Source organism: Scardinius erythrophthalmus (genome assembly GCF_964197995.2).
Source record: "Scardinius erythrophthalmus genome assembly, chromosome: 6".
Lineage (NCBI taxonomy): Eukaryota > Metazoa > Chordata > Actinopteri > Cypriniformes > Leuciscidae > Scardinius > Scardinius erythrophthalmus.
This window is the reverse complement of record NC_138226.1, coordinates 43667894-43680839: the sequence shown is the minus strand read 5'-3', so window position 1 is coordinate 43680839 and position 12946 is coordinate 43667894. Positions and strand designations below refer to the sequence as shown.

The 12946-nt window shown below is 39.2% G+C and overlaps 1 protein-coding gene across 1 annotated transcript; it reads left to right on the top strand.

Annotated features, from left to right (window-relative positions):
* Positions 1-214: 214 nt before the first annotated feature.
* On the top strand, positions 215-5529 carry LOC308692361 (tripartite motif-containing protein 16-like; the record flags this gene model as incomplete). Its single annotated transcript, XM_081368297.1, has 7 exons — positions 215-840; positions 1228-1323; positions 1411-1644; positions 4312-4471; positions 4618-4665; positions 4898-5276; positions 5376-5529. The coding sequence occupies exons 1-7, from the start codon at positions 268-270 to the stop codon at positions 5527-5529; spliced, it is 1644 nt and encodes a 547-aa protein (XP_081224423.1). The 5' UTR covers positions 215-267.
* Positions 5530-12946: the final 7417 nt, after the last annotated feature.

Sequence of the window (12946 nt, the reverse complement as noted above, 5' to 3'; positions counted from 1 at the left end):
GATAACTAATTTGTTTAATTTAAATTTACCCTTCTCAAACCAATTCATTATTTTGAGCATTAGGGTTTACAGTGAATGTTTTTGCATTTACTGTTGTAGAATCTGAACTCAGCAGGAATGAGGCTTTATGAGGGTTTGTAGACTTGATAAACCTGTTTTGCACACGTCACTCAAACACAGAACCAGGAAGCAGGAAGAGTTTGAGAAAGAAAGATTGAAGTGCAGTTGAGCTGTTGTGTGTTTGTGTCTCAGTATTCGTGCAGTAAAATGGCAGAAGCCAAATTTTCTCAGGATGAGTTCATGTGTCCAGTGTGTCTGGATCTCCTGAAGGATCCAGTGACCACTTCCTGTGGACACAGTTACTGTAAGATCTGTATTACAGGCTTCTGGGATCAGGAGGATCAGATGAGAGTCTACAGCTGCCCTCAGTGCAGACAGACCTTCAGTCCAAGACCTGCTTTAGCTAAAAACACCATGCTGGCTGAACTGGTGGAGAAACTGAAGAAGACTAAACTTCCTGCTGACTGTTACGCTGGAGCTGGAGATGTGCAGTGTGACGTCTGTACTGGAAGAAAACACAAAGCCGTCAAGTCCTGTCTGGTGTGTCTGGAGTCTTACTGTCAAAGTCACCTTGAACAACATGAGAGTTTGTTTAAAGGAAAGAGACACAATTTGATGGATGCCACTGGACGACTGCAGGAGATGATCTGCCAAACACATGATAAACTCCTTGAGGTTTTCTGTCGCACTGACCAGAAGTTTATATGTGTGCTGTGTACGATGGACGAACATAAAAACCACGACACTGTATCAGCTGCAGTACACAGGACAGAGAAACAGGTATGAAACTACACACTGATGAAATAATGTTGACACTATTTATACTGGCACCATATGATTTGATTATGATTTGGGGGACAACCGATGAAAATTAGCACTTTTGAGCTAACTCGGGTACATTTACATTGTTTTAATGTTGATTAATGTACACTGTCCCCTTTCAAATAAAGAAATAAATGAAAAAAAAATCAGGAAACATCATTCACACTGCAGACGTCACAGAAGTGAAGAGAAGCTGCAAGTGGACTTTCATATTTTCATATTATCTTAGAAAATATGGTGAAAATCGTAAACATTTATCAACGCAAACTTTTTTTCAAAAAACTGTTCACATGATGATATAGTGACATTATAAAGTGCCATCTGTGTTATTGGTTTGTGCTGCAGAAGCAGCTGAAGGAGACGCAGAGGTCGTTCCAGCAGAGGATCCAGCAGAGAGAGAAAGATCTTCAGCAGCTGAGAGAGGCTGTAGAGTCTCATAAGGTGAGTCTGGAGAAGAAGAGAAGTTTGAGAAGTCTCAGTCAGGACTCACTGAAGCTCACTGTGTGATTGTGATGTGTGTCCTAACAGCGCTCTGCACACACAGCAGTGGAGGACAGTGAGAGGATCTTCACTGAGCTCATCCGCTCCATTGAGAGAAGCCGCTCTGAGGCGACACAGCGGATCAGAGATCAGGAAAAGACTGCAGTGAGTCGAGCTGAAGAACGACTGGAGCGACTGGAGCAGGAGATCAATGATCTGAGGAGGAGAGATGCTGAGCTGGAGCAGCTTTCACACACACAGGATCACATACATTTCCTGCAGGTAACAGAGATCCAGAAGAACAGGACAATATATTTTTTGTTATTTAAAGAGTGCATTACTAATATGCACCTATAGGCGTGTCCACAAAGCGCGAACACTCTGTCCCGTAGATGGTTTACTTGCGCGCTTTAACTTCGCTCATGAGCAGATCCGTTTCCTCGCTAGAGAAGCGTTCAGTTTTTCTGCTTGCAAATTCCTCCATGTAAATAGTGAATCCGCCACGGCACGAACGCGACTGGCTTTTAAAGGGAATGGGAAATGAGACTGATTGGTTTATTGCACGTTACACCCAAAACACACCCATTACTCATTAAGAGTAATTTTAGACCATGCGCCGGGAGCGCCGACCATTTTTCCCGTCGTTAAACTAGGAAAAGTGGATTCAGAGTGCACTAAGTGCACTTGCGCCGTGCGCTTTAGACCATGAGCTTAGATCATTAAAATAGGGCCCATCATGCGCGTAATTTGCACGGGGGTTACGGGGGTTATGACCCCCCCGAAAATCTGATCCAGCTAATATAACCCCCCCCCCCCACATATTAAAATAAATATGAAATATTCCGAATGAATACTTTTGTTCGTTTTCTTTATTTCATTTGCCAGCAAGAAAGATAGTATCATATTTTAAATAATCTGTAATGTACTTCCCGCCCACCGCACCGCCGACTACTTGGTATTACCCAACCCGCTTTCTCTACCAAGTTTGTTCACTATATTGCGCAGTCGCTGGGATGAATGGTTGGAGAAAGCTGACGGTGCATGCTAACGGATGGAAAGATGAAAAAGGACACTGAAAGGCAGCCAGACAACGATTTTTCATTGTTGGTCGACACCATTTTTTACAGTCTATGGTCGACACCAGCCAAAAAGAGGAAAAATCCTGACCAAACGGAGGTGCGTTTCTCAAAGTGTGAGGCGCGGGCGCGTGCGCGGCCCACTGCTGGGGGGGAATAGAGACATGACAAATGGGGCGCGACAAACAGGTTTTGTGCCCATCTTTTTAATTCCTTTATTTATTGACCATACACTCAAAACAAAACAAAGACACATTTAAATGTAAGCCTTGCTGAACCTTTTTACACGTAAGTTTAAAAGTAGTAGCTAGGCTATCACTTTATGGCTCCCATGGAGACGCGTCATTCATTGCTTGTCACACCGCAGCCACAATAGCACTGAAAAGGACAAAAATGTCCATATATATAATAAGGAGGCACAAATACGACCGATGGACCGACGACGAGGTTCAGGCTTTATTAAGCTTAAAATACAGAGGATTAAATCCAGCGGGAACTGTAAAGTAGCGCACAGTCCTACGTCACCAGACTATTTTCCTAATCTTCATGGTACTTTAGATCGCGATGGAAACACAGACAGCAACAGGTCTGGGGGAAAAAGGTTCCTGGGAAAAATTGTTCCAGGTAATTTCGGTGGAAACGCGGCTTTATATTAATAAGTTGTTTCTTAACATTGAAATGATTCCCAACTGATGTACATTCATTCTTTTTATCTGCTCTCATATTGGTTGTAGGAACAACATTAGCGTTCGGTGGTTCAGCGTAGTTTGTTAGCAATGAAAGTTTGACAGGTTCCAGTGCACAGTATCCAAATCTAAACTCATTTATAGTAAATTGATTGTCCAGTTTATTTTCTATAGAGATTTCTAGTTGATCATTTCTCTCTCCTCATCTCTCGCCGCCCGATCACTAATAAAAAACCTCGCTCTGTATTCACTCCATGTCAACATTAATTCAGTGTGCTTTTAAATAAAGCCAATCTCTAGACACACGATGTATTCAACGAAAAATAAATGGACAATGTTTAGAATAAAATGAGAAATGTTATATTATTGCATTTATTAATACAACAGTATTGTTTCTTCACTTTCAATAATAAACAGTAGCCTATTATTTTCTCAAGAAAACTTAAAGTGCTTTATTAAAAGTTATATTACCCTAAATCCAAGCATTTATTAAAGTATTGTTTAGTACTTCACGTTTCATAGTAAATTCAATTAACAAAGCCAAAAATATCACATATTAATGTCTTTTCATAACACAAATATGAATTTCGCAAAGTTCGCCCTTTAATTCTGTGAATAAAACAAAGGCTTTAATGACATTCCCATTAAAGAATGTAATTTAACTTTTTAGAGTCCAATTTACATGATATAATACAGCTAAGATAGAGATTGATGCATTTGATCAGGATAATAATATGATTATTTAAAATATTTAATATGAGAGAGATGTTGGTTTATACTGACCTCTCGATTTTATTTCCACATCTAAATGAATCAATTTCGTGTTTTCTGGATTTTTTTTTTAGTATTTGGTTTATTCTGCCAATTTATTTTTTAAATATATAATTTCAAAATTCACTAAATTTGGATTTATGATCGCAGTATTTCTAATTAAAATCATGTATTTCTCAAGCTAATATTGAGCTTAAATTGATTTCCTTGAAAGTTCACATTTAGTGTAAAAGGCAAACGCTAGAACTTGTGTCTCTAATGTCACATAATGAATATGAGAAGAATGAAGCTGATGCTGTGAAAGTGCTGGATTGAGGAGAGTTACTAAAGATCAACAAGAGCCGCACAAATCTGACAGTAGAGCAGGTTATTGATGAAGTGTGGAGGTGATGAGCTTTGATTTCTGTTTTCTCTAGAGTTTCCAGTCTCTCTCAGCTCCTCCTGAATCTACAGACGTAAATGACAATCTCTTCAGTTCTCTCTCCTCTTTTGATGGCGTGAGAGAATCTGTCCGTCAGCTGAGAGTCAAACTGGAGGATTTCTGCAAAGAGGAGCTGAAGAAGATCTCTGACAGAGGTAAAGTCCTGGAGATTCTGCTCTCAGAAATTATCCTCCATCATCTCAGATTAGAAGATCATATTAGAAATGTCTTAGGAACGGATGCAGGGATCATTTTCTCTTGACATGATAATCACACTCTTCATGTCTGTTGATTTCCACAGTCACTTTCTCCAACATTGTTCCCAGGACCAGGAACGACTTCCTACAATGTAAGTCACTGAGAAAACAAGCAGAAAAACTCACTGAGTGTGTTCATGTTCTTCCTGGAGAAGTGAAAGAAAACATGACAGAAGAGTTTTAGAGTTGATCATGTAAATGATGATTTGCTCAGGATATCTGGTAAACTGCACTGAGACACTGATGATATATTGAACATGAAGAGTTCAGATACATGAAAAGATCAGACAGATTCCTGATTCTGATGTGTTTTATCTCCATCAGATTCCCATCAGCTCAATCTGGATCTGAACACAGTGAATAAACTCCTCTGTCTGTCTGAGAGGAACAGAGTGATTACTGGCACTTTCTCAAAGATTCAGTCGTATCCTGATCATCCAGACAGATTTGATGTGTATCAGCAGGTGTTGTGTAGAGAGAGTGTGAGTGGACACTGTTACTGGGAGATTGAGTGGAGTGGTAAACGTGTGTTTATATCAGTGTCATATAAGAGCATCAGCAGGAAGGGATCGGGTAATGAGTGTGTGTTTGGATATAATGATCAGTCCTGGAGTTTGATCTGCTCTTCCTCCAGTTACTCATTCTGGCACAATAACATAGAGACTAAACTCCCTGTGAAGCCCATCAGCCGTAGAACAGGAGTGTGTGTGGATCACAGTAGAACAGGAGTGTGTGTGGATCACAGTAGAACAGGAGTGTGTGTGGATCACTGTAGAACAGGAGTGTGTGTGGATCACAGTAGAATAGGAGTGTGTGTGGATCACAGTGCAGGAACTCTGTCCTTCTACAGCGTCTCTGACATGATGAGCCTCATCCACACAGTCCAGACCACATTCACTCAACCGCTCTATCCTGGGTTTAGGGTTGGTGTCCGATCATCAGTGAAACTGTGTTGATGAATCAGGATAGGTTGTAGAGAGATTCTACCCATAATGCTTTGAGCTGAGATGTTATAGAATCTCGTACTTTCTCTTTATTACATTAATACTACAGCTGAGCTTCTGTCAGTGAAATAACATGTTCAGATTATGGTTGAGTAAGTGCTGAGCTTGAAGATGATATAATATTCCCTGTTAAACTCAATAAAAACATTATTTTCTCATTATTTCTTATATGTGCCTTGTGTATTCATGTGTATGTATGTATATATAGATATGCATATGCATTTTTTTATGGTGCACAATTTTTAAACACCTTTTATCTAATTTTGATTATTATCAGCTTAGTAAGGTTAAAGTCAAATCTGTCCTAAATCATAAGCATTTGAATGTTCACACTTACAGTAAATAGGTCACAGAAGACTCTCCGTGTTCAGTTCAGCTCAATCTCTGAGACTTTTGGCAGGTGAACTTTTTAGTTTCAGTTAAATATATTTTATTAACTACAGGTTAAATAGTTTACATACAAAGTACTAATATTTAAAAAGAAAAGAAAACAAAGTCAAACACAAATCGTTAACAAGCTTTGTCTGCAGGAAATGCTAATAGCAAGAGCATCTGACACCGGAGAGGCCGTTCCTGAGAATCAGCGTCTGCCTTGATCTTCTCATGTCAGCCTTTTTCTTTATAGATCTTTATTTTAACTGATTTTTGCATTTTATTATATCGCCTTCCTTTCAAATCTTCATCCCACTTTTCCTGCCAAATCTCCATACCTTTATTCTTAATCAGGGCTTTCCCTTCTCCTTTTCCTAATGTAATTGATATTGTAATTTCCTTTTGTGCAAGTCAGCACCCTCATTTCCTTTCAGTCCCTCATGAGCTGGCACCCAACAAAACTGCACATCAATATCATATCTATGGATCCTAAACCAATTTTGAAAGAGTTCTGTGATAAGATCATCTCTATCACTTTTCCTCGACTGGATGCTTCCCATAACAGCGATTGAATCAGAGCAAATTACCACCCTATCCGGTTTAACCTCTTCACCCATTGTAACCCTATTATAACTGCCACTAATTCTGCTGTGTAAACTGATAAATAATCAGAAAGTCTTTTAGCAATGGATATTTTAAACTCAGGAATGAATACACCGGTTCCCACACTCCCTTGCTTATTCTTTAACCCATCTGTGTAAATTTTAAGGTAGTTGAAACGCTTATTACATATAGACTAGCTTTGTTACCCACTTCATTCGTCTACAAACGACATCCCCGAACGTCTACAGTCGACGTTAGTTTATCTGGGTCTCGTCTACAGTCGATGTTAGTTTATCTGGGTCTCGTCTACAGTCGACGTCCCCGTTCAATAATATTTATATTCTAGCGCGTCTCCTCATCGACGTCGGCCGAGTCCCCTAATCCTAACTTGCTGCGCAGCAATAATAACCAACAGACTTCAGACAATGCCTTCGAATATGCTTTAATCACGGCCGGAGGATCTCGGGCAGATTTCAGAGAGAATCCCACCAGCAAAAGGAATTCAACAGTGTTTATAGAATAGGAGCATGGCAAAAATGACATGAAACATTACTTAATTTCCCTACAATTTGATTGGTTCTTCATATGCAAACCCTTCTGTTACTACAGTAGGTTAGAGCAAACTTAGATCTCAAATCATTAGAAATAGAAAAGGGTTAAGAGTTCAGTTGATTACTCAATATGTCATGTGACAATTCTAGGCAGTATATTTTTGATATTGTCATGGTCAGCACTTCAGAATTTTCCAAGGACACAATATACAAAGAACAGAACATTTTAGTGCATTTTGTGTTCGAGTGTTAGGCCTAAAAAGGAAGTAAGGTTAGTTAGAGTCATGATTAGTTTGATTTAGTTTATTATTACATGGCTTGGCTGAATTCCAATGTAGAATGCGGTGTGTTATTTCTTGATAACAGACCGCTGCGAGCTATAACAGACCGTTGCCATGCAAAACAGCGCGTTGCTATGGACGCAGAACGGTCTATTTTCTTTGGCGGAAGCAATACAATCGTTTTTAAAACAATAAACTCCGCTTCGCGTCGGGGTCTCGTTCAGCCTGTCGGGCTTGTTATTCGCTATAACGACCGCCTCTCTGTACATTATCCCTTACCTATTTTATTCATTAAAAAAATCCATCACAACACCTATTATGACAATAATATGTTGTGTCGTTAAAACAACATATTTTTCTTGTAATAATGACATTAAAACGACATTTTCTTGGCCTTATAAGGACATGTGTAGTCATGCACAAAATATGCCTTTATCCACATAAAATGTATACAGCCTATCACACCTTTATCACACTTCTATCACACAACACTGAGGTGTGTTTATGGTTGTGTGTTTATTACTGCAATCTGCTTGGTGTGACAAGGATGTGAATGTTTTTTCAGGATGTGTTTTTATTATTGCAGGATAATGTCAACAGAACGATGAAATTATGAACATGAAGAGATCTGTCATGGATTTGATTTTCAGATTTCACTGCAGCGTCCATAATGTCTGTGGGAGAGAATGAAAACGGGGGAATGAGTTTAAGAAATAGCATTGACAAATAAAGCATATAAAATAACAGATATATGAAATAAGATGTTCATTTTATTAAGTATGTGTATTTTAAAGCGGGGCTCAGTAGTTTCGGGATTTCTTCGCTGTATTCTCGCTTTTTGCTCGCAGGTTTCTCTCTAGAGCTCCCCCCACAGCTTCGGAATAGATATTTGACAACACTGTTGTAAAAACTCGTTGGCGATTCTCAGATACCAGAGGTTAGTAGATCAACGACATCAAAGCAGATGGGACATTCTTTAAAACGTCTTCTTCATTCGGGTTCGAACAGCATGAGGGAGCGCAATAATGACAGCATTTTAGCAGATTTCTTTTGGCCGTAAAGCAATTGTTTACATAGACCTGATATCACGCGATACTTCCTGCCGCGGCTGCCGGCGGCCCGCCGGCTCAAAGTTGCAAGTGCGGATTTTCCGCTCACGGGCACCAGGGGGGTGCGAAACGACCACCATTCAACCCGAAATAAGAAATATAACCATTCCAATGACTCCGAAGCTGTTCAGTTAAGGTAAAAAAGTTACTTAGAGCACCTTTAAAGTAAGTTTTAAACATGTATTGAACTTACCATAATGATGTGATCCTTATGCGTCTATCTGGTTAAAGTCACAGCTCCTTAAATCTTTCTGAGCAGATGAAATGTCACAAATTAGTTTTTTTAAGAAATAAAAAGCATAAAATAAAATGAAATAAGATGAAATGTATTAACTATTTCTAAAGTTAGTTTTAATCTTTTAATCTGAGTCTTCTGAAGAGACAATTGCTTTACATGATGAACAGATTTAATTTTAACGTTTTAGATTCACATATAAACTGTGATCTCATATAATTTTCTATCCACTGAAAGTCCATGCAACCAAAGACTTTGCTGCCTCAAAAAGTATAAAAAGGCATCATAACTGCAACTGATATGAATCAAGCGGTTTAGTCCAAGTCTTCTGAACAGATTTGAAGTCACTATGAAATCAAAACTGACAATTCTTGTTTTTTTATGCAATATTAATTGCAGTATTTATTATATTTTGCACATTATTATTGCTTTAAATATCATGTTCCTCATAATCTTGAATCAGAATAACTTCCACTCCCTCTTGCAGCTCATCTCTTCTCCTCTCTTATGATGAGGGCGGGGCAACCTGTCACTCACATGAGATCCACCAATAGCAAACCACAACCATCCAATCAATTCCACACAGACAAAATCATTTGTTCTTGTTCCAGAAGCGTTTCACTTAGATATGCACCACAATAGAAAGAGGAGCACAACTTCTGTTTCATGCCGACTTTAATTTAGACTGTTATTCATATATAGACATTTATCAACGCATATATATACTGTAGATCACATCAGATATGGTAAACATGGAAGCTCAATGTGAATGTGTGGTGCGCGAGAACAAATCTCATTGGTTTTCATACATTTATGTATGTTTGTTGATTGGTGTATGTGTATATATATAGACTACACGTACATGAAGATCCATCATTCCTCTTTCCTCACAAAACATCTCTAAAAGAAATGAGTACAGCTTTCAAATAGCAGGGCAGACTCTCCGTCCGCTGTGTGTGAATAACACCAGCTCTTGATGTGTGTTCAGTCTGATCTCTGAGCATCTGAGAACTAAAGGCTGTTCAGACACACACACATTAGTCCAGCGGGCTTGTTTTCCTGCGGGTGCTGACAGCTGACAGCAGGCCTCATTCTCCTCGGCACACAGCAGATCACAGACGGGTCAGGTGAAGATCTCCTGCAGTGTGTTCATGGGCTCTGAAGTGGAAACCAGTGGACTTGAACCGCACAGGCTTCTTCATTAGGAAGGATCTGCCGGACAGCATGACAAGCTCACAAAACATGACAGTCAGCGCTGATCATGTGTCATGACATGTTAGTTGAATCACTCTTTCTTCATTTGTAGTGGTCATTTAGAGCAGTAATTTCCTGCTCACACCTGGAAGTTTCCAGTAATTCAGTATCATCATTGTATATATGGAAATATCACAGTATTACCATCAGAAACCACCCTGAAGCATGGTAACGCCACCAGGCTTTCTTTGTAAATGTGAACACTGTTCACTGTTCATCTCCCTCTCATCACAACTCACACAGCCATTTTGTCTGGTCTCGTCATTGGTACAGACTACTTACCTGTTCTCTCCATGTAACGAGTCTCCATCTTTTCCTGTTCCCCAGTGTTTCCAGTGTCTTCTGTGCTGTTGTTACTCACCTGATCAAGCCATTGAGGTGTTTGCTCCTTCATTTTATCCATTCGCAATCTAAATTACATCTGCAAAAGGAGAGACTGTCAGTATCATTCCATTATCCATCTACAAACTACTATATCTGTTGACAATACTAACCTACATTGCTTATTTGTAGTTCAATTATAAAATTATAATATCATTGCAATTATAAAAAAAAAAATCCATCACCAAAAGTCCATCAGCTCCATCACCAATCCATTAACCAACCTCCTGAAGAACAAGCCCAAGTCTCTGTCTTGGACACCTGCCACCACCCAAGCTTTCCAGAGCCTCAAGGAAGCCTTTACCAGAGCACCGCTCCTGGTTCATCCAGACCCCAACAAGCCCTTTGTTGTCAAAGTCGATGCATCCACCCTTGGGGTAGGAGCGGTGCTGTGTCACTGATGTCTACGGTAGCAACCAAAATAGAGTAAATCACCTTTTGAATGTCACTTCAAATAACGAGTGTATCGATTACATCTGATGCTTCAAAACATTCATAAGACGACTGTTAAAGCTGCAGTCTGTAACTTTTTTATGTTCAGAATTTACCAAATTTATATAATGAGCAAATACATCATGAATGCCTTTTTTAAAACCACGTTTTTGTCTTATCCTGATTCACTACGGTAAGCCTGTAATAAGCGTTTAGACTCGGACTACATTACACTACATTCGGCACTACAGCGGACATTCGGCACCACTGCGGAGTAGACCAGTGCCTGCGTGACTCACCCTATCTATCTATATTAGACTGATAGATAGATAGATAGATAGATAGATAGATAGATAGATAGATAGATAGATAGATAGATAGATAGATAGATAGATAGATAGATAGATAGATAGATAGATAGATAGATAGATAGATAGATAGATAGATTTCTTTATTGTCATTGTACAACATACAATGAAATTTTTATACTTTCCAACGTACACAGCAAAGAGTAGTTATTCATATTGCAAATTGCCCATTATTAAATAAGGTGTTTAGTGTTATTTCACTTAATTGTCTAGCATGTCAAAAATGTCTTGTGGTAATAATAATATTATTATGGTCATTAATTGGCTTTTCTGAGGTAAATGTTGTGTGACAATTATTCTCCAGCTGTTTTATTGACCCCTTTCCGCGGTTGAAAAACCCTGATTGATCAATATTATGTATCAGGAATATAAGTTACAATTCGGTAATTTGGACTGTATCTTTCAACATTGTTCATTCGTGTTTATTTACTATTAGCTAGTAGAGATGATCGGTTCACGTGCCGCAAGGGATCTGTCACGTCACATTTACAAGCGCCAAAACAGTATTTATAGTAAGTGAGTGAGAGGGGGTAAGAGGGGCGAACTGGGGAGAGGTGAGGTTGCATTTGGCTCTAAGCAAATCCACCTATATCCATGTGAGTGTGTATATCCACGTTATCCTCACCTAGCGCCACTTCACAGCTAGCTGCTGCAGCTGTAGCGGCATGTTCAACGCTTTGGACATTGTTGTTCCTGTCTGTATCCCCAACAGTAGCCGTAAAAAAGTTTGTGATCTTTGGCAGCGTTGCCAAATACTTATCGGCATCTTTTCGCTTTTTTTTTTTTTATTTGAGCTGCTTGGGTAACTTCAACTTGCTTCGTCTCTGTTTGTGTACTTCCCAGTCCTCCTGACAAACTACGTGTTTATCTTTCGCGCCGCGCACCATTACGGACTAGTCCATTTCATTGTGAAAGTGGGGGGTGTATATCAACCATCTCATGCGTTGCCTGCCCAACAATTAATTAAAACTACAATTAATCAGTTTCGACTATAAGTGGGCTACAAATAGCCGAGCTAGATCGTGTCTACGCACAGCCTACACATAGAACATAGAAGAAATGAAACAAACACCTTGTAATCACAGTTGACTTTGCTTACATGATGGAATATCATACATTTTGCAAGTTATTTTGGAAAAAAAAATACACGTAACCAGATTCAATGTTATTTTGGCTAGAAGTGGGTTACACATAGCCGGACTATATGGCTAGTAGTCCAGGTGGAAAAAAATAACAGACCGAGAATTTGACACAAAATCAAAATTCCATTTTAATCATAATATGTGTGATTAATCATATGTGTGGGTTTGCTTTACACACGAGACTCTAACTGCTCTGACCGCGTATGCCTTTTCCATAGTAGAATCGCGCTGCATGTGCAATTATTGAAAAACAATAGGATTGGTGATTATTTTATACAAAATTGGTGAACGCTTGCTTAGCATGGAGATTTCAGTGGAGTTACAACAGAAGTTTCATAATAGGTATGATGTCCTTTTATGAATGACAAGTTGACAACACAGTGCATTGATCTCATAAGGCACAATTATTTTCTCTATAATGCCGCTCAGTGTGCAATATGTGTGTGTAGACTGTATATTTTTCACAAAACACTTTACATTAATGCCGTTTTTAAGAGGAGCAGCGCCACTTCTTCTCCTGTGTTCAAAACTTATTCACTTCTTGGAGGGAGCCCGGTCTACAGGGTGTTACGTGATTTTCGTGCATCTAACCTGGACATTGCCATTACCAACATCAGACCGAAAATATGGCAAAATCATTT